Source organism: Haliotis asinina, chromosome 10, assembly GCF_037392515.1.
Source record: "Haliotis asinina isolate JCU_RB_2024 chromosome 10, JCU_Hal_asi_v2, whole genome shotgun sequence".
NCBI classification, from domain to species: Eukaryota; Metazoa; Mollusca; class Gastropoda; order Lepetellida; family Haliotidae; genus Haliotis; species Haliotis asinina.
In genome coordinates, this window is record NC_090289.1 from 5,895,126 (window position 1) to 5,914,753 (window position 19,628).

The 19,628-nt window shown below is 38.1% G+C and overlaps 1 protein-coding gene across 1 annotated transcript; it reads right to left on the minus strand.

Moving 5' to 3' along the window:
• Nucleotides 1-5,789: 5,789 nt before the first annotated feature.
• On the minus strand, nt 5,790-14,864 carry LOC137297836 (adhesive plaque matrix protein-like). Its single transcript, XM_067829799.1, has 3 exons — nt 14,847-14,864; nt 7,861-8,070; nt 5,790-7,769 (listed from the first exon to the last, which is right to left on the minus strand). The coding sequence occupies exons 1-3, from the start codon at nt 14,862-14,864 to the stop codon at nt 5,790-5,792; spliced, it is 2,208 nt and encodes a 735-aa protein (XP_067685900.1).
• Nucleotides 14,865-19,628: the final 4,764 nt, after the last annotated feature.

Genomic DNA, 19,628 nt, shown 5'->3' on the forward strand with positions numbered 1-19,628 from the left:
GAACCCAGTCAACCAGAAGTTGGATCAAGCAGTCAGTGTCACACGTCTGTTGAACCCAGTCAACCAGAAGTTGGATCAAGCAGTCAGTGTCACACGTCTGTTGAACCCAGTCAACAAGAAGTTGGATCAAGCAGTCAATGTCACATGTCTGTTGAACCCAGTCAACCAGAAGTTGGATCAAGCAGTCAATGTCACATGTCTGTTGAACCCAGTCAACCAGAAGTTGGATCAAGCAGTCAATGTCACATGTCTGTTGAACCCAGTCAACCAGAAGTTGGATCAAGCAGTCAGTGTCACACGTCTGTTGAACCCAGTCAACCAGGAGTTGGATGAAGCAGTCAATGTCACATTTCTGAAATTCCAGAGATCATCAGCATGAACATCTATTTCCTCAAATGGCATAAGATCACATGAACCCATCAGTTGCCTCTTATGACAAGCAAGGGTTGTTGAAGACCAATTCTAACCAGGATCTTGAACCATGAAGACTCACTGTTCATTGAGGCCTGTCAATACTCATTTCTCTCACTTTGAAGATCAGCTGAAGAAAAAGTTATGTTTTTACAAATCCAGAAACACTTAAATTCCTCCAGAGCTCTTCCATAAGGTAAAAGATTGAGAAATGGACATATCGTATCTATGGCAACAAATTCTTTCACACAGGCATAGTCAGCACCAATATCTTTTGAAAACATAACAATGACTTGAAAGAAAGAAGTTTATCAGTAATTGCCTAATTATGTGTGTGAAAAGCTTCAAAGTGCTATCACACACATTCTTCTAAGTCTTTTTAACAAGCATAATTACCAAGCTGAGAAGTACCTGTGTGATATCCATCTTTATACACTGAGCCGGTAGGTATATCACCTCGTAATCTTACTAATGTTCAATAATGCCTCGAAAATCGAGACTAACTTTCTAAGCGCAAGGTTGAGACAGACATTCGAGATTAAACACAACAAGAAACAATGCCATGAAATGTCTTAAAAGAAGGTGGGCCGTGTTACACTCCTAATAAATCAAGCAGTTGAATTGATAGTTTTGTGTTTATTGTTGTAGGAGAAGCAATAGAGTCGAGGACCTATCCTTGTCTAACTACCACCACACATGCAACAACGCCATATTTTCACATGGCCAGTCACATGAGCAGTCAGTTAGTTATATGACAATAGACAACATGCTCTGTGATCCTATCTTTCATGTTTACGACCAATTTTGTGAATTTGTCACTTAGAGACTTGGTTACCACAGGGTTATGACATGGCCAGCAAAATGGTGGGTGGTGGATGTATCAGATTAGCTGAAATTTTTACATAGCATTGACAAATACTTATGATATATGACTTTCATTCCTTTTTTCTATCACATTTCATCATTCTGTTTTGAATACAATACATGTTTCTTAAACTCCATGGCACTGGAATGAGAACTGTGCAAAGGATATAGTTGTGTTGTATATGCATGCTCATGCAAAGTCTCCATGGATGATAAAGCAAGACACTCATTCAATTCAGCAATACATGTACGTTATGACAAGTGAAAACATCATGAGAATTGTCAGGCTACAGACACACATGCTCAAGACAACAGTGTTCACTATTTTAAGCTAACCTAAAAAAAACCCCAAAGAATTGGGAAAACTTAATAATAAAATAATACGCAGAAATGACAGAGACACACTGAGCAGTCTGGAGTTGGTATGTAAACCATACTCCAGTTCACATTGTAATGAGTTGCACAATTACAATTTGACCTGGGTTGGTACTCTAGCAAAGTCTAAGTTACTTAGGTCAAACAGTATCAAAGATAATTTCACACATACTTCAGTGTTGGTCTGTCTCCTACACCCTAAAGAATATATTACACAGCAGTCCCACTCAAGTCTAGAATTAGTGGGGACCTGTGGAAATCTTGGTTAGAATTGATCTTCAGTAACGCATGTTTACTATAAGAGGAGATCAACGGGTTTGGTGGTCAGGCTCGCTGACTTATTTGACACATGCCATCATATCTCAGCTGCATAGATTGATGTTCATGCTGTTGATCACAGGATTGGCCGGTTCAGATTCCATTCTTTACAGACTGCCATCACATCGCAGAGATATTGCTCAGTGCAGTGTTAAATTAAACTCACTGACTACAATGATTTGGCAAGTATAGACTCCATCAGTGTCACAAATTAAGGATTGTTCTTGGCTCCATTTGAATTTCTTTTGCAGATAAACACATTACTCCACATTTCTCATAATGGTAACTTTCTCCTGCAACTAACTTTGGTTTGTTTACACCAGAAACAAAACGCATGTCAAATTTCATTAAAAGATGTGCCTGAAAGAAGCAGCACTATGGTTGCCATGGCTACAGATGTACACATTAACTGGAACAATTCGGGGAAAACCTCAGACTGACTATCAGTGGACAAACTTCAACTAAAATAATGCTTCTGGTTTTGGAGAAGCAGAAATGGAGTGTTTAACCTTAAACCTTATGAACTTACAATAGAGGGATTACATCATATTTTAATAAATATGCCACGTTTCATTGTGCATGAAGATAATGCTCATTCTAAAAACACTTAATTATTCACTAATCATTAACTCTCATTATCTGGGACCTATCTGTCTGTAAACATTGTAGATCTTTATTGTAGGCTTCAGTCACCTGCATTCCAATTATCAACCTCAAATCTCCAGTTATCATCTCTGATCCTCTGGTCTCCTGACTTCCACATAGTGAGTTCACCATGATCTATGTTCTCTAGTATTCAACACCCTTACATGAGAGTGCAGCTTACCAATCGGTAACAATGTTTTTTGCAGATATTATCCTCACAGCTGATAAGAGCATCTACACTAAATGTCACTGTCCACAGTCACTCAGCTAGTTGACAGATTATCTCTACGCTGTCCATACATGGCAAAGGCCAGTATGATGTATGAGAGCGCCACCTACCTTAGTGTCGAGTTACTGTTGATGGTGGGGTCCCCGGAAGTATCTGGTTACAACTGGGGTCACCCATGTTGCTCCTCTCAAAGTGCTGTTGATGATTGAGAAGCACCTGAATATTCCATGCATAATATGGCTAGTTATACACCATACACATATGTAGAAAGTGTGTTTAATGAGGCAAAAGGTCATATTGTAGCACTTATTAACACATAGTGTACAAATTGGGTTAGATATTGGCATATGCTAAACTGATATGTTTCATAGCTTAGAAAAGTTAATGCTTATATTTAAAACGTCGGGAAGGGTAACAGTATTTTGCTTTGAATGTAGGAACATAAAGTACACCAGTATCATATATCACAGGGGTGCTGTTTTCAGATGATTAGGTCTTGAACATTGTTTAAATGTGTAAGTACTCCGACTATCACAGTAATGGGCTTATTGGGACAATGCCAATATAAGCCGTCAAGTTGAGTTTACCATGTACTTAGCCAGTGATAACACTAATGTTTCACGCACATATTATTATAGTCACTGATCTGTGTTATCACAGGCGACAGATAACACATTCAAAACTAAATAATAATACTTAGTTTATGCATTACCACCAATAAACCAGAGTGGATGAGATAATCATTTGCCAAAAAGAAACACCATCAAAGAAATCCACAATCAACACGGCAATGATAATTTCTTGTAACATAATAATGATGTAGTAAATAATTGTCAAGTTTTTGTCAACATACATCTCATCATCAGTATCAAAACACTTACATCATCCCTGTTTCTCAGAAACGAAGAAGATAAGAAGTCCCATGTTCCGGTTGTGTGTGAGCCAGGTTAACACTGTATAAACACTCTCCACATCTGACTTCACATACTAATGAAAAATAAAACGGAAGTGGAGACTTTTTGTTGAATGTTGTTTACTGTTGAAGAAAAACGCTTCATATCAACAAAATGGTGCTGCACTCATTGCATACCCCAGGTTCTTTGGTTCAAATGAGTACAGGTGCAACTCATGCAAAAGACAGCCACTCTCCTCCAAACCATTCCTTTATCCTCCCTCAATATGCTAATCATAAGTGAATACAATATAACATCTACTGTGTACATACATACTCAAGAATCCTGTACAGTATCTGTTAACTACTAACATATCTTTCTTCATTGATTGGTGCATATGAAATATACAGAGAATATGACAAATAGTCTTGAAATGAAATTTATATTAATTCATAACATCAAATGTGATTAATATATTTACCCATTTCATTGTTTTATGCTTCTAAACTATACAGAGAATGTAAACAATCAGTCTTGAACAGCCTCTAAAAAGCAAGTGGCCTTAGAAAAATATAAGGTAAAAAATATATGTTGTGACCTGTACAATTACAATACATAGTTTCTAGTCATTATGTTTATATGTTTAGGACAAACTTGTTCTCTACAAGTATATGTTGGTGTTCATTATATTCTCTCTGATGTTGCACTACTGTCAGTAAGTGAGACAGACTGTTACATAAAACACTTAGAGTTCAAACACATAACACAACACGCTTTATCATACCATGTTAATACTATTATCAAAGTCACTGTACCTAGGTTGAAATGCACAGAGCTAGGAAGACCAACCATCTTGCAGAGTTTTAGCATCTAATAATGTGAAATTTTCTGTTACCTGATCACTAAAATTTACTAAACTTGAATACATGTATATAGATTATGCATGAATGCGCAAAGTATATACCTACTGTATTGAATTAAATATACATGACTAAAATGAAAGAAAAAAGTGCCCTCTGCAAGACAGTCCCTATCATTCAGCCCTGACAGCTTCTTGATCCGGACCATATCAAGAGGTAAGAAAATATTCCCAATGTGTTCTAATCCTCTTACTAGATACCTGATCCTCCTGTGTGTATTCTTGGAAAAGTTTAATGGAGGGTCCAAGCCCACTGAAAATAATCCTTAGTCCCTTTGAGATAAATACCAAATAAAATGGACGATCACTTGAGTTGTTGGTCATTAGGCTAAGCCAAGGTAAGAATATGTTTCTAGATTATCATCAACAAATTGCCATTGCGTCTTGCTCGCCATCAAGAGAGATCATGCCCCTATTATATACAGCTGTTTGTATGGTGACTTTCAGGAAGCCCATAATTGGAGATGTTGTTACCTTTAATTGGTGTGTTATATTTTCAGGTAATGTCACAGGAAGTCAGACATTTAATTGTTCCTCCATTCCACTATGGTAGCAATTTACATGACATGTTTATATGGGTTTTTTGTTCACATTTATTTGGGTTACATTTATGATGTCTGTCACATCATCAAAACAGTATAGATTTACATGAAGGCTTAGCTGAAGGGTTTGTATCCAGGAACACCGGATACTTTCACGTCTTCTGGGGATTACACAGTGTAGACAGTTCTACTGGACATCGTCATCCTGTTTATGAGTCACAGTCTTTTAACAACAGCAAACACTGACATCTAGACAACTGTCAGTTCTACTCAATGCTTATAATTTGATGTGGTTTAGTAACTGACTGGTGTTTTTACTGCCTTGACTGAAGTTCAATATCTCTTCTGACTGCAATATTTTCTTGTACTTCCTGTCTGGTGAGAGTAATCGGTGTGTTTGCTTTATGAATAACTTAAATGTAGGAACCCCCTCAATCTTTACCTTAAATGTGGGGCCGCCCTTAATCTTTTCCTTAAATGTGGGGCCGCCCTCAATCTTTACCTTAAATGTGGGGCCGCCCTTAATCTTTACCTTAAATGTGGGGCCGCCCTCAATCTTTACCTTAAATGTGGGGCCGCCCTTAATCTTTTCCTTAAATGTGGGTACCCCCAGTAATCTTTAACTTAAATGTAGGAACCCCCTCAATCTTTACCTTAAATGTGGGGCCCCCCTTAATCTTTACCTTAAATGTGGGGCCGCCCTTAATCTTTACCTTAAATGTGGGGCCGCCCTCAATCTTTACCTTAAATGTGGGGCCGCCCTTAATCTTTTCCTTAAATGTGGGGCCCCCCTTAATCTTTACCTTAAATGTGGGGCCGCCCTCAATCTTTACCTTAAATGTGGGGCCGCCCTCAATCTTTACCTTAAATGTGGGGCCGCCCTCAATCTTTACCTTAAATGTGGGGCCGCCCTTAATCTTTTCCTTAAATGTGGGGCCCCCCTTAATCTTTACCTTAAATGTGGGGCCGCCCTCAATCTTTACCTTAAATGTGGGGCCGCCCTCAATCTTTACCTTAAATGTGGGGCCGCCCTCAATCTTTACCTTAAATGTGGGGCCGCCCTCAATCTTTACCTTAAATGTGGGGCCGCCCTCAATCTTTACCTTAAATGTGGGGCCGCCCTCAATCTTTACCTTAAATGTGGGGCCGCCCTCAATCTTTACCTTAAATGTGGGGCCGCCCTTAATCTTTACCTTAAATGTGGGGCCCCCCTTAATCTTTACCTTAAATGTGGGGCCGCCCTTAATCTTTACCTTAAATGTGGGGCCGCCCTCAATCTTTACCTTAAATGTGGGGCCGCCCTTAATCTTTACCTTAAATGTGGGGCCTCCCTCAATCTTTACCTTAAATGTGGGGCCGCCCTCAATCTTTACCTTAAATGTGGGGCCGCCCTCAATCTTTACCTTAAATGTGGGGCCGCCCTCAATCTTTACCTTAAATGTGGGGCCCCCCTTAATCTTTACCTTAAATGTGGGGCCGCCCTTAATCTTTACCTTAAATGTGGGGCCGCCCTTAATCTTTACCTGAAATGTGGGGCCGCCCTCAATCTTTACCTTAAATGTGGGGCCGCCCTTAATCTTTACCTTAAATGTGGGGCCGCCCTTAATCTTTACCTTAAATGTGGGGCCGCCCTTAATCTTTACCTTAAATGTGGGGCCGCCCTTAATCTTTACCTTAAATGTGGGGCCCCCCTTAATCTTTACCTTAAATGTGGGGCCGCCCTCAATCTTTACCTTAAATGTGGGGCCGCCCTTAATCTTTACCTTAAATGTGGGGCCCCCCTTAATCTTTACCTTAAATGTGGGGCCGCCCTTAATCTTTACCTTAAATGTGGGGCCGCCCTTAATCTTTACCTTAAATGTGGGGCCGCCCTTAATCTTTACCTTAAATGTGGGGCCGCCCTTAATCTTTTCCTTAAATGTGGGGCCGCCCTTAATCTTTTCCTTAAATGTGGGGCCGCCCTTAATCTTTACCTTAAATGTGGGGCCCCCCTTAATCTTTACCTTAAATGTGGGGCCGCCCTTAATCTTTACCTTAAATGTGGGGCCCCCCTTAATCTTTACCTTAAATGTGGGGCCGCCCTTAATCTTTTCCTTAAATGTGGGGCCGCCCTCAATCTTTACCTTAAATGTAGGAACCCCCTCAATCTTTACTTTAAATGTGGGGCCGCCCTTAATCTTTACCTTAAATGTGGGGCCCCCCTTAATCTTTACCTTAAATGTGGGGCCGCCCTTAATCTTTACCTTAAATGTGGGGCCGCCCTTAATCTTTTCCTTAAATGTGGGGCCGCCCTCAATCTTTACCTTAAATGTGGGGCCGCCCTCAATCTTTACCTTAAATGTGGGGCCGCCCTTAATCTTTTCCTTAAATGTGGGGCCCCCCTTAATCTTTACCTTAAATGTAGGAACCCCCTCAATCTTTACCTTAAATGTGGGGCCGCCCTTAATCTTTACCTTAAATGTGGGGCCGCCCTTAATCTTTACCTTAAATGTGGGGCCGCCCTTAATCTTTACCTTAAATGTGGGGCCGCCCTCAATCTTTACCTTAAATGTGGGGCCGCCCTTAATCTTTTCCTTAAATGTGGGTACCCCCAGTAATCTTTAACTTAAATGTAGGAACCCCCTCAATCTTTACCTTAAATGTGGGGCCGCCCTCAATCTTTACCTTAAATGTGGGGCCGCCCTTAATCTTTTCCTTAAATGTGGGGCCGCCCTCAATCTTTACCTTAAATGTGGGGCCGCCCTTAATCTTTACCTTAAATGTGGGGCCGCCCTTAATCTTTACCTTAAATGTAGGAACCCCCTCAATCTTTACCTTAAATGTGGGGCCGCCCTTAATCTTTACCTTAAATGTAGGAACCCCCTCAATCTTTACCTTAAATGTAGGAACCCCCTCAATCTTTACCTTAAATGTGGGGCCGCCCTTAATCTTTTCCTTAAATGTGGGTACCCCCAGTAATCTTTAACTTAAATGTAGGAACCCCCATTAGTCTTTAACCATAAATGTAGGGACCTCCTCAATCTTTACCTTAAATGTGGGAACCCTTATTAATTTTCACCTTAGTCATGAAAAATATAAATGCCATATATCTGTAAACAGCAAAAGGCACCACTTCATGATCTGTCTCATACATCTGCCAAGATCTGTTGAAAGATATCAAATGGTTTTCGAGTTGTCCTCTGGAAACGAAGCCTATCCCTCCATTTTGAGACTAAGTCAGAATTGTTTCAATGGAAACCAGGAAAAATAAAAATGCCAAAACAACATGAATTGCAAAAGGCACCACTCTGTGGTCTGCTTCAAATATCTGCCAAAATAGTTTCGACTTGTGCTCTGGAAACGAAGTCCATCCCTCCAATTTGAGACTATGTCTGAAACATTTCCACGGAAACCCAGAAAATTATAAATCACAAAAACATGTAAATAGCAAAAGGCACCATTTTCGGGTCTGCAACATATATCTACCAAGCTTTGCTGACTGATATTAGGAACTTTTTTAGATATGCTCCGGAAACGAAACACACTAATTCAAAGTCCCTTTAAGACACAACCTCAATGGTAATACCAATCTCACACAATCAGTTTGATATGAAATGAAAAGTTCCTTAAAGACTCTAGCAGTCGAACGAAACACCTTTAAAAGAAAAGATATTCCACCAGTTACACAGTGGGCATGGTCATGTGACGTATAATCACATTACATTTATGTCTACACATGAACTTGGTGAAATAAATCTGCACATCCTGGGTAGCTAGCCTTCTTAACAAAATATTGCCATGGAATATAATTCTGTCCTCGTTTCATACGAGTAGGGACACCCAAGAAATTGGCCCAAATGTTTTGTTGGTCGGAGAAATATTTAAATAGGCATGATCTTGCTCTTGTTAATCCATTATGCATATACAGCTGTGAGATAGTTCCATAACCATATAGATGCCCTGAACCAGGATACCCCTATATCACCACGTTAACACTTGCTTATTTAAGACATTTCATCTAACAAGTACTGGTTTTCTGTGGCAACTGGTTCTTCACTTCTCCTTGAATACAGCTGGTATCTGGTGTTCACAATGGCCATTGGGATGTGTGTGAGTGAGTGAGTGAGTGAGTGAGTGAGTGAGTGAGTGAGTGAGTGAGTGAGTGAGTGAGTGAGTGAGTGAGTGAGTGAGTGAGTGAGTGAGTGAGTGAGTGAGTGAGTGAGTGACACCGTACAACACTTTTAGCAATATTCCAGCAGTACTACTTTGGGGACATCAGGGCTTCACACACAGTACCCCCACGGGGAATTGAACCTGGGTCTTCAGTTTGATTGGCGTCCATTTTAACCACAAAGCTACCTACAATAAATGCAATATTTGTTGATAAAACATCAGATATAAATTCTAGCAAAACATCACAATAAGACATAGAAAAAAAGACACAACAAAATTATTGAATTATGTAGACTTTCGTACTAAGCTGGGCCTGTCTGATCAGCGCAGACATTTTCATTCCTTATGATCTGCCTTAAATGTTGATGTACCAAATAAGTCAGAAATGCTGTCTGTAGTCACAGACAGTCGTGACACATAAAACATGACAACCTCACAAACCCCTTACCCTAAAATTATAGACAAACTCATTCATAAGAAGGAATTTCAAAAGCTTTTTAGTGGAAGATAAACCCCATCTCCCCTTAAAGAGAAATTAATGGTCATAACAACTCTCTCTAAATCATGTCTAGCTTTTGAGACATAGACGAAGGTGTGCCTCTATCACATGTTAGGTATTTAACTGGCACTGGGCTCACAAAGGCTTTGCGAATATAACGACACATCCACTGAGATGCTTGCCGCTAAGCTTTTATTTAAACTTGGCCCCATAGTATTAGTTTGCAGCGCACGGTCTGTTTGTCGATCCAATTTTGAGATGCAACGGGGTATCTGTACTGTTTGCATAGCTTAACATACCCCTACTTGAAGCATACAGGTTAGAATCTGACATTACAGTGTATAGGGTATAGAGTGTTGATCTAAGACAGTAGTATAGTGGGCTGCTTTATACAGACCCTTTGAAACTTACACATGAAATCGGAAATGACTTACTCTTAGACTGTGTATTACTCAATTACTGCAGCAAAGTCATCAAAAGAGAGTTAATATTAATCTGTATTACATATTGATACAGACCTTTAAAATCTGCAACCTTACCTTTGAATGCGAGACAGGATGTTTAATATTACAAGTGCCTAGTGTGTGTAAATAAAGGTTGGGTTTCTGAAAGACACAAATGAAAATATGAAATTTATCATTTTTCTATGACCTAGTTCTGTAGAATCTTAATGTTGACATTAGGTGCAATACACAATGCAATGATCAAAACTGTTTGGTATTTCACCTTGCTCTGTTGTTCACCTGAATCCAGAGTGATCTGTTCATATATTCCTCTAAAGGTGTTAAGCATCACTTGTTGCATCCATAATACTGTAGCAAATCTGAGTTTATTTTTATACCTTACTCAGCAATATTCCAACTATATGGTCTGTAAATAATCGAGTCTGGGTCAGACAATCCAGTGATCAGTGTTATAGACATCAATCTACGCAACTGGAATATGATGACATGTGTCAAGTGTGACCACCTGATACAGTCAGTCATCACTTACTACACACATGGGTTCCTGAAGATAAATTAGGAAAATTGTACTGACGGTTATCATCCCTCATTTTCTCTCACCTGCGTATTTGCTCATTTGCCCAATTCAGAGATCCTTAGCATGACATTAGATCCACATCCACATGTAGCACAGATTGTAATAGTGAAGGGGATCATTAGTCAAAGATGAACAAAGTTCCAACAGATCTGCAGTACTAGCTTTGAATACCATTACAAAATTGCATCAGTCAAGTTCACATTATGAACACAAAATGACCATCCGGTTTTCGAGTACATTGCATACAACACAACGATTACTATTCCCATCTTGTCATCCATGTCATATTGCCTTACATATCTGCAGGTGTTGTGTAGCGCTGACCTCAAGTTAAACCTACTTTAATAATAGTCATTTACGTGCAAATTGGATTCCTATGAAACAACCTTTACCCCATATTTTGACCCTTTAACAAGAATCTTGAAAGCTTGGGGAAGGATGACATTTTGAACTGAAACTCTTATATATGAAATTCTAATAAATATGGGAATTTATTTACACCCTTATGTTAGTTTTTAATGACGTTGTATCTGAGTACTTAACAGGGTTCTATTCATGTCCTGCGTACTTTCTGAACTGACCTCCAAATCTTGTATACCATACGGGTATGGCACTCTCGGTGAACCGAACAACACCAATCATAACGGACAATTCCAACCTGGTGCAAGAACTTGTTTTAGTTTAGGGTCACGTAAAATATAATAGAATCGAAAGATAGTTGTTTTTTTTACGTTTTTTTATATATAGATACCTGTATTGGCGCAAGTCAGGTCAATGAAGAGCTAACTGTAGAAAGAAACGTCCAAACTCACAAACTTATATCGTCTGCGTTTTGCAAACCTAGCTTCTCTCGAACTACTTTGTTGAATGTTGTATTGTTTATAAAAATAAATCGTCAAACACAACTGTCGCATTTTCTGGCATGAAAAGCATATAGCCAGACGTATATATTTTCAACTTTGCAAATGAAGCGATGAATCTTAACAAAACTTTTCATACAAGATCAGTTTCTTCCCATTAACTGAAGACACCTTGTTCTCGTGTGTATTGTTGAGATTCTGTACTTACATGGAAGGTCTTCTGGTTGGAACTTACAAATTTAGGAATTGTTACCATGTACAGATCGACTATAGTCATGTGACCACAAATGAACCAATCCAAAACTTGGTACCACTTGATTATGGTATCGTTATGTAAAATGGCGTAGGACATGTCGGAATAACAGGCGGGTATTTTTGAGTTATTGCATTTCTTGTTGCTAAGTAGTTTCATGCTAGTGTCTAAACAAGGTCGTATACTTTTATTGGTATGTTTTCTTCACGTTGGTTGTACATATGTTTGCAAGGAAAAGAAAATCAGTCGATGCTCATGTCATGACAGATGTGCGTTTCTGCTGTGCCAAATCCGTTGTTATATAATTAGTACGTAGTATGTGGTGTATATTTACAGAGTGGACTATCCTCAGTTCAGTGTATGTGAATATAGTCCACAAATTAGTTGTGTCATTGTATTTCGTGAGTAGACCATCACCAATTGGTAGTGTCATTATACACGCCCGTCACGACGCTCGGGTGAATTTGTTACTTTGTACCTACAGTGTGTACGTGCAGGACAGGTTTATACTCTGACAGCACCGCTGAGACGATGCCCCTTTTTATGCTTGTGTATGCTTACCTTTAGATACTTAGATATGAAATGAAGAAAAATGCATTCTTGAGTTACATGGGTGCAAGATATCGACAATACGTAATGTGTCTGTTCACACCTCACAAGGTTGTTAGGCCGTATATACCCTTACCTTCTTATACACCGTTACTGTCCTAGACTATCTCTGAGACCCAGAATATACATGATAACAAATAAGCCCATTTAAATTGAAAAGGAGACCTAGTGAGTTGACAGACTCTTGAACCTGATGAAATGTAGACTTGTTTCATTTAGGCTTAGCATTGAAGGGAGGGCAGTGGGGAAATAATTTGGTTCAGGGACTGAGACAGACTCTTACAGTCCTCATGTTTCACTTTTGTGCATCTGGGATGAGACTTGGAGAAAATGATTCCAGCTGTGGTAGGAATTTCTGTCACTGGAACCAGTTTTGATTAGTAATTTTATTGAATGCTGATGTGAAGAGATCAGTTTGCCATTGAGTGCCATTCAAGTGTTTTACTGAAAAAGACGTCCTCGTGAGTGAAATAGATAATATACCCCGTTATTGCATTCCTGTTTACAGTGGAACCCATTTCTAAGAGTCTAATTATTTTGGCAATATGAAGGTGTCACCTTCCTCATATTCACAAGGTTGAGAGTTCTAAAAAATATATATGATAAATTACTTCGATAAAACCCATGTATATGGAAAAAATCGTCCCAAGAGTAAATGGATGAAGCCACAAAGTGTGAAAAGTGCTTAGGCCTGCTGTGGTTGGTTGACTTTGCCACACTCGGCTATGTTCCAGCTGTTTGACCCACACAAACCACTGACATAAGCAGTTATCCACAAGGTCAGGCAGAGTCTTACGGGGTCAGACATGCTGACTTGAGTGACACGTCTTAGCATCCCATTTGCGTAGATCTGTGTTCATGCTGTTGATCACTGGATTGTATGGTCCAGACTACCCCCACAGCTGGAATATTGTTGAGTGCGGTGTTAATCAACCTACCTGACCAAATGATCCATTAGAAGGCTTGGTATTACCGGTACCCTGGCATAACTTACTCCTGTAAGTTTCTAAACTGTTTGGGCATACCTATTTGTGTGTTAGATACTATGCTTCTATTGTGGATCTCACCACCATGGTGTGGACTATGCAAAGGGTAGTCACATGATTTGCTCGTCTAACTTGATTTAATATGGCCAGTAACAGTACAACAAGTCAGTAATAGAAATAGGCAGTGAGATAGATGGTGTACAAGGCTGGTTCTCTGGGACCTTTACTTTCAGGTATATTTGGGGTGCTTTTCTGGGTTAGTGTTATGGAGAACATTGTAGCCATGAGACGCTTATCTGGACCAGACCATCTGATGTTAAAAAGAAGGGTCTACACTGATGGACTGAGGAACATTTGGCATACAGTTGTATGATGATATTGTGTGATATTGCTGGAGTAGGTACAGTGAGTCAGCGAGATCACAGCAATGATCATTCAAGGTAGTTGAGTAAATAACTGTTATTACATGTCATCCATTATCATCCAACTCTAATTCAATCCCTCATAAAACAAGCAGGCTGGGCTATCAGGTCGTCCACTTCCTGTTTCCTCACAGTCCTCACATGTCTCCATGAAACAAGACGCAAGAATGATGATCAAGAAACAAATTTATTGCACATTCTAGCTCATGGCTTCAATACTGAGTGAGACAAGATTAATATGGAATTGATAAAGAAATCTACAGCAGATACGTCTGTTGCTCAGCATGTCACTTAACTATTCATGTACATAACTACAAGATATGGCAATGTTACACAGATCAGTTCAGGTGATTTTAACTTTGGCTAATCTTAAGCAAAGTCCATCTGCACATAGTTCGTGCTTCCACAAGTACCCACTGTTAAAATGTATTTTGTATTTTACAGTGTATTCCCCTGACTAATCACTACATATTTTAAAGCCATAAAATATACTGCAGCTATTTCAACAATGAGTCTTTCTTATTTCATTTGCAACCCAATTCCAGAATTTTCCTAGGTCTTGTCTACGATGTAGCATTAGGAATTAAAGTGAGAAATAATCACCATCACCATCATAAAATTTTTTCAACTTTACCCTAAAACTGTTGTTGCTATTTTGAGACAATTGACAATTGTCAACCAAACACAGGTATGGAGTTAAGAAACAGACACATGATGGGGAATCAGTGAATTCAGCTCCAAATCGTTTCAGGCAAGGGGATGCAACTCTGCACCATGACTTGCAGAGATTTAGTTGACTCGGTGGCTTGCGTTTCCTATTATACTTACCAGATACATGTCCGGCATAGCTGTCAGTGTTTGCTGTTGTACTGTTAGAACTACAAGGAGATAGTTTGTGAGGAGGGAGCAGCTGCTCATTGAGATTATTTCTATACAAGACTGGCCAGGCCTGCATGTAGCCTCAAAGATGTCATGCCTGCTTCACTCCTTTAACTGTCTTGAAACATAGGCCATAGCTTCTCATGTCATCTAAATCAAACTGAACAGTTATAATCTTATATTTTGTAAACAAGACATTATAGCCTAAAATCGAAAGGTCAGGGAAAAACAGTTAATAAGATTAAGAGAATCCCTTTCCATGCATATTTCCTATAGAAGCAGTTTGAATTGATTTTATGAATTATTTGATTGAAGAATGTCCGTCATTCACAGAATCTTGAAGACATTGATAAGTGAGTCCGCCTGTCATGGAGTAGAATGGGTCTGAAGGAATAGTTCAGCTTCAAAGTGAACAGGAATGTGCTACAAGGAAAAAATTAAAAAAAAAAAAAAAAAAAAATTAAAAAAAAAAGCATCATAAATATACTTGTTTACTTTCAACAAAACCTTTAATGATTTTGTAACTAATTCCATCATGTGTACACCATGTGTCATCATATTGATGGAATACATACAAGGGCAACCACTGGATTATCTGGTGAGGGTTAAGGAGTTCATTTTGGAAAAAACCCCAAAATTCCAGACATCAAAACAAGAACAAAAGACAAAATAGTTAGTGCTCATGTCATGTAGTAACACTGTATAAATGCCTGATGTCCTGAAGCATTTTCTAACAGAAAACCAACAACGCATCACCTTTTGTGGTTTACCTTGATGTGAAAGTGATGACAGCAGTATGGTAGGTAAAGTCGTATCAGGTAATGTTAACAGTATTGGAAATGTTTGAAGCTTGATGCTATGGATGGTTGAAACAATCTTGAACATAACATACAGTGACATATCAAACTAAGGACAACAGTTTTCTAAATGTAACATATTTAAAGCTAACATACACAAAATACCCACATGAAACACTGGCAAATCAAACAGTCACCAATGACAAGACAACTTCTGTAAGAGTAATTAACAGTGTCTCAGGTGTAAGGATGTTATCACTTGGACTTGAATTATATTTATGATTATACTATTGTAAATATTTTACTGTTTATGAATATAACAAGAATCCTGAATGGTGTTTATTGTTACAACTGAGTTGTGATTTATGAATATACAGAAGTAAAATGTCAATATGATGAAGTAAGCAATCATGCATCTTTTCCACTCCTCAAGCTGTTATATTGATACACACATTGTGGACACAGTACACTCATCAATGACATTACATATGTGGTGCTAATACACATCAACAATATGTTTAGTGACTGGTCCCACTGTCTTTTATATAATGGTATGGAATATATAGAATTTCTGTTATACACATTAGTAACCATATATAATGTGTATAGATGGGTGTAAGAATCAAACCATCATGGATTGGGAGTTTTCAAAACTTCACCTCTTGCTGTCACCAATGATGGAATTCATCTCAGAACCAACCAGATACAGAACAATGAATTATACAAAATACATAACCACAAACAGGTAACCCAGACAATTCACTGCAATTTGCAAGAATTAAATGAACATTATGCACTTCCTAAAACAATCCTATCTTAATGTTAGGCACTATACAAAATGTATCACAAGCAACAATGAAAAACATATACTGTACATGATACACCCAAACATACTATGATCAGCTTTTATAAAATACAACAGGAAAACTGTGCCATGAAATGATGAATAATAACTTGAAAGATTATGAACTGCTACATAAAAAACCATCAGTGTGTTAAGTATAAAATTTCATTTGATAAAACTCTCTTTATTTTACCAACGATGATGTTCAACATTGTCAAAGGTAAGTAACTCTGTACATAACCAAATCATCAAAGCAGTTGAAGTGCCATAAAATAGTTTCATATCTCTAAATACACCAGAAAATGTGATGTCTTAGTGTGGAAGACAGAAGCTTCAATAGCATCAAAGACACTCCAAAATACGTATCTCTTTCTGATTTTGAGTTTTCACACTGAAAAATGAAAGCCTTGTGTGAAGATACACAATACTTGGAATGTGGATAACAGCTGATAACATGACAAACATGAATTGACAAAACACTATAATCCATCCCATCTGCAGCAAGTTCAGAGGCATGTTTTCATCATCACCCCCTACAGTCTTCCTACTTTACACTATGAGCTAATCCCAGCACATTCAACTTCCACATACATCTCCACATCAAGCTGGATAATCTGTCTTAGTACCAAATACAATTTTGGTGAAACACATTAAAGGGAATGTACAATTTGGAACCAGCAGAGGCCTAAAGATGAGAAAAAAGACGATACTTATGACTCCTTGGACACACGAAACCTAGCCAACTACATTTAAAGCTTGACATTTCACAACAGAGTGTTGTCTAGGATGGCTGTGTGGAGGTCCAGTCAACAGAGAAACAAGCCCCTTTCAAAAAGTACAACAGATTGACATAAATGACTGAACTATGCATACATGAAAGGGGTTCAAGGACAAACATCCCAGTTTGGAGCACTATAATAAGTTACACAAAATTAAATAACTGGACGTGCAATTAACTGACAAGTTGTTTCCCAGATTATGTTGCAGCATTTTTGTTTTGAATATGCACCAAGATAACCTATACTTTCACTAACGCCTTAACATGTTCTGAAAGAAATTAAGAAAAACATAATAATAAATAATACCTTAAAAAATGAATATCAGTGGTTGACTATCATTGTAAGATATTTGTTGTATGAAGAGCTGAAGCCATTTCAATAGGCATAACATTAGTGATAAATACCTGCCTAAAACAAGAATGCCTAAATTCATGCTTACCCTGACAGCTTCTTAAACATTTTGAACTTAAAATTTTACAGTTTTGTCCCTCTCAAGCATCTGATGAAGAAATGATGTACTTCCATTTCACTGATATAATTTATGATTGCAATATGTCAGAACATCAAATATGTCTTAACATATCCCAAACTGCACATCTTGCAAACTGACTGGTGTCTATTATGCTTTGAAGATGGCTTGAAATGATCTTCACATTCTTTCCTGAAGTCTTCGCTACAGTAGTTCCACCTGAAAAGTTTCTAATTACCTGTGTTAAACTACACCACCTGAACAGGCTGCAGGGAGTATGACATATACCCATGTATTCCATAACATATTCAAATGGTGTATAGAAAACGACACTTGATTCAGTATGACTGAAGAAAATTCACATATAAAAGCTTTGAGTATCCTTCACACCAAAAGTATTAAGCAATATCTACATCCCAAAGTAGAAAGTAAGTAGAAGAGTGTCATGGTTGGGCAACAGTACTGAGTATGGTTGTGTGTCCGAGGGTTCACCTACCTCCTTCCTCTACCCACTACATCAAGCACCATGTCATATTTTGAGTGTTCTTTTCATGTTGATAATACTCTGACAAATACCGTGAAGAAATTAAACATTCAAATATATATGTCTGTCCACAAAGTTACTCAATCACCAAGTAAGTAATTTCATGTCAAAGATGTTCAATTAGAGGCACATTTTTACATAACTAACTTGCTTTCAGTCAACCATTCTGCTTGATGTTACTCCTAACTCTAACATTATAAACTCTGTAGCAGATTCTGTTTATTTCTGAAAAATAATGAAGTAACACTTAAACCCTTAAGTAAAACATAAGATCTCTGATCTTCAAATTGTAACATATGATATCAGCATAATGGATTTTGACTAGGTTTTTTAACTGATCATGGCAGTCTTTTCTTCCTGGTCTGTTTGGAGGGCTACCAAAAATATGTACTATGTATAACACATTCGCCAATGACAATAATTCAGAAACATGTCACTTGCAACACACTCTGTAACCTGGAAACAGACCTGACAAACTGAACCAATCAGGAAATGATAGCCTCAATACTGGCATGATTTCAATAAAGATACACATGAACTATCTCCTTCATGTGAACTTATATTCTCTACTTTAAAAAGCCCAAAGATTTTCTGGAAGCACAACTAAACAAAAGCTATATACAGAGACACTACAAATAACATAAAATCCCTGAAAGTACTGTCACAAGAGATACGTATTTAACAAACAAAATAAAGATATTAAGAAATAACAGACATTGTACCTCCTGATTTCAGATCAATGAATATATGTTCTAACCAATATAAAACTATGTCATTTTCTTGTAAATAGACAATTCTGTCAGTATTATGTAAACACTCTACCTTCAATTTAGCCAAACCACAATATTGGTCATGTTATCATATATACAGTAATACACTGCTTACGTAGATAACACCACAAAGCATCAAATGTGACCGCTGCAAGGATGTGTTACAATGTCAAGCGTGTCACTTCATTATGTCATATTACTAATATATCAATACTCACTATATCAATATATCATATGAAATAGCATTATTATGGACAGAATGTAATACTTATGGTAAATAACTTACAGTTTCTACATAAACAGATTGAAGCACAACAAAAGAAATAGTAACATAAATATACAAAAACAGAATTATCCATGTTCATAGCAAGCAGCACTATAGTCATGCAAAGCAAAAACCCCAAACAAAGCAAGAATTGCAAACTGATGTCCATCGCCATGGGGATAACCATGGTGACACAGTATTTGTATCATGGAAGATTACCCCCTATGTAAATGATCATTTGTCACATAGGAAAACAAACATAT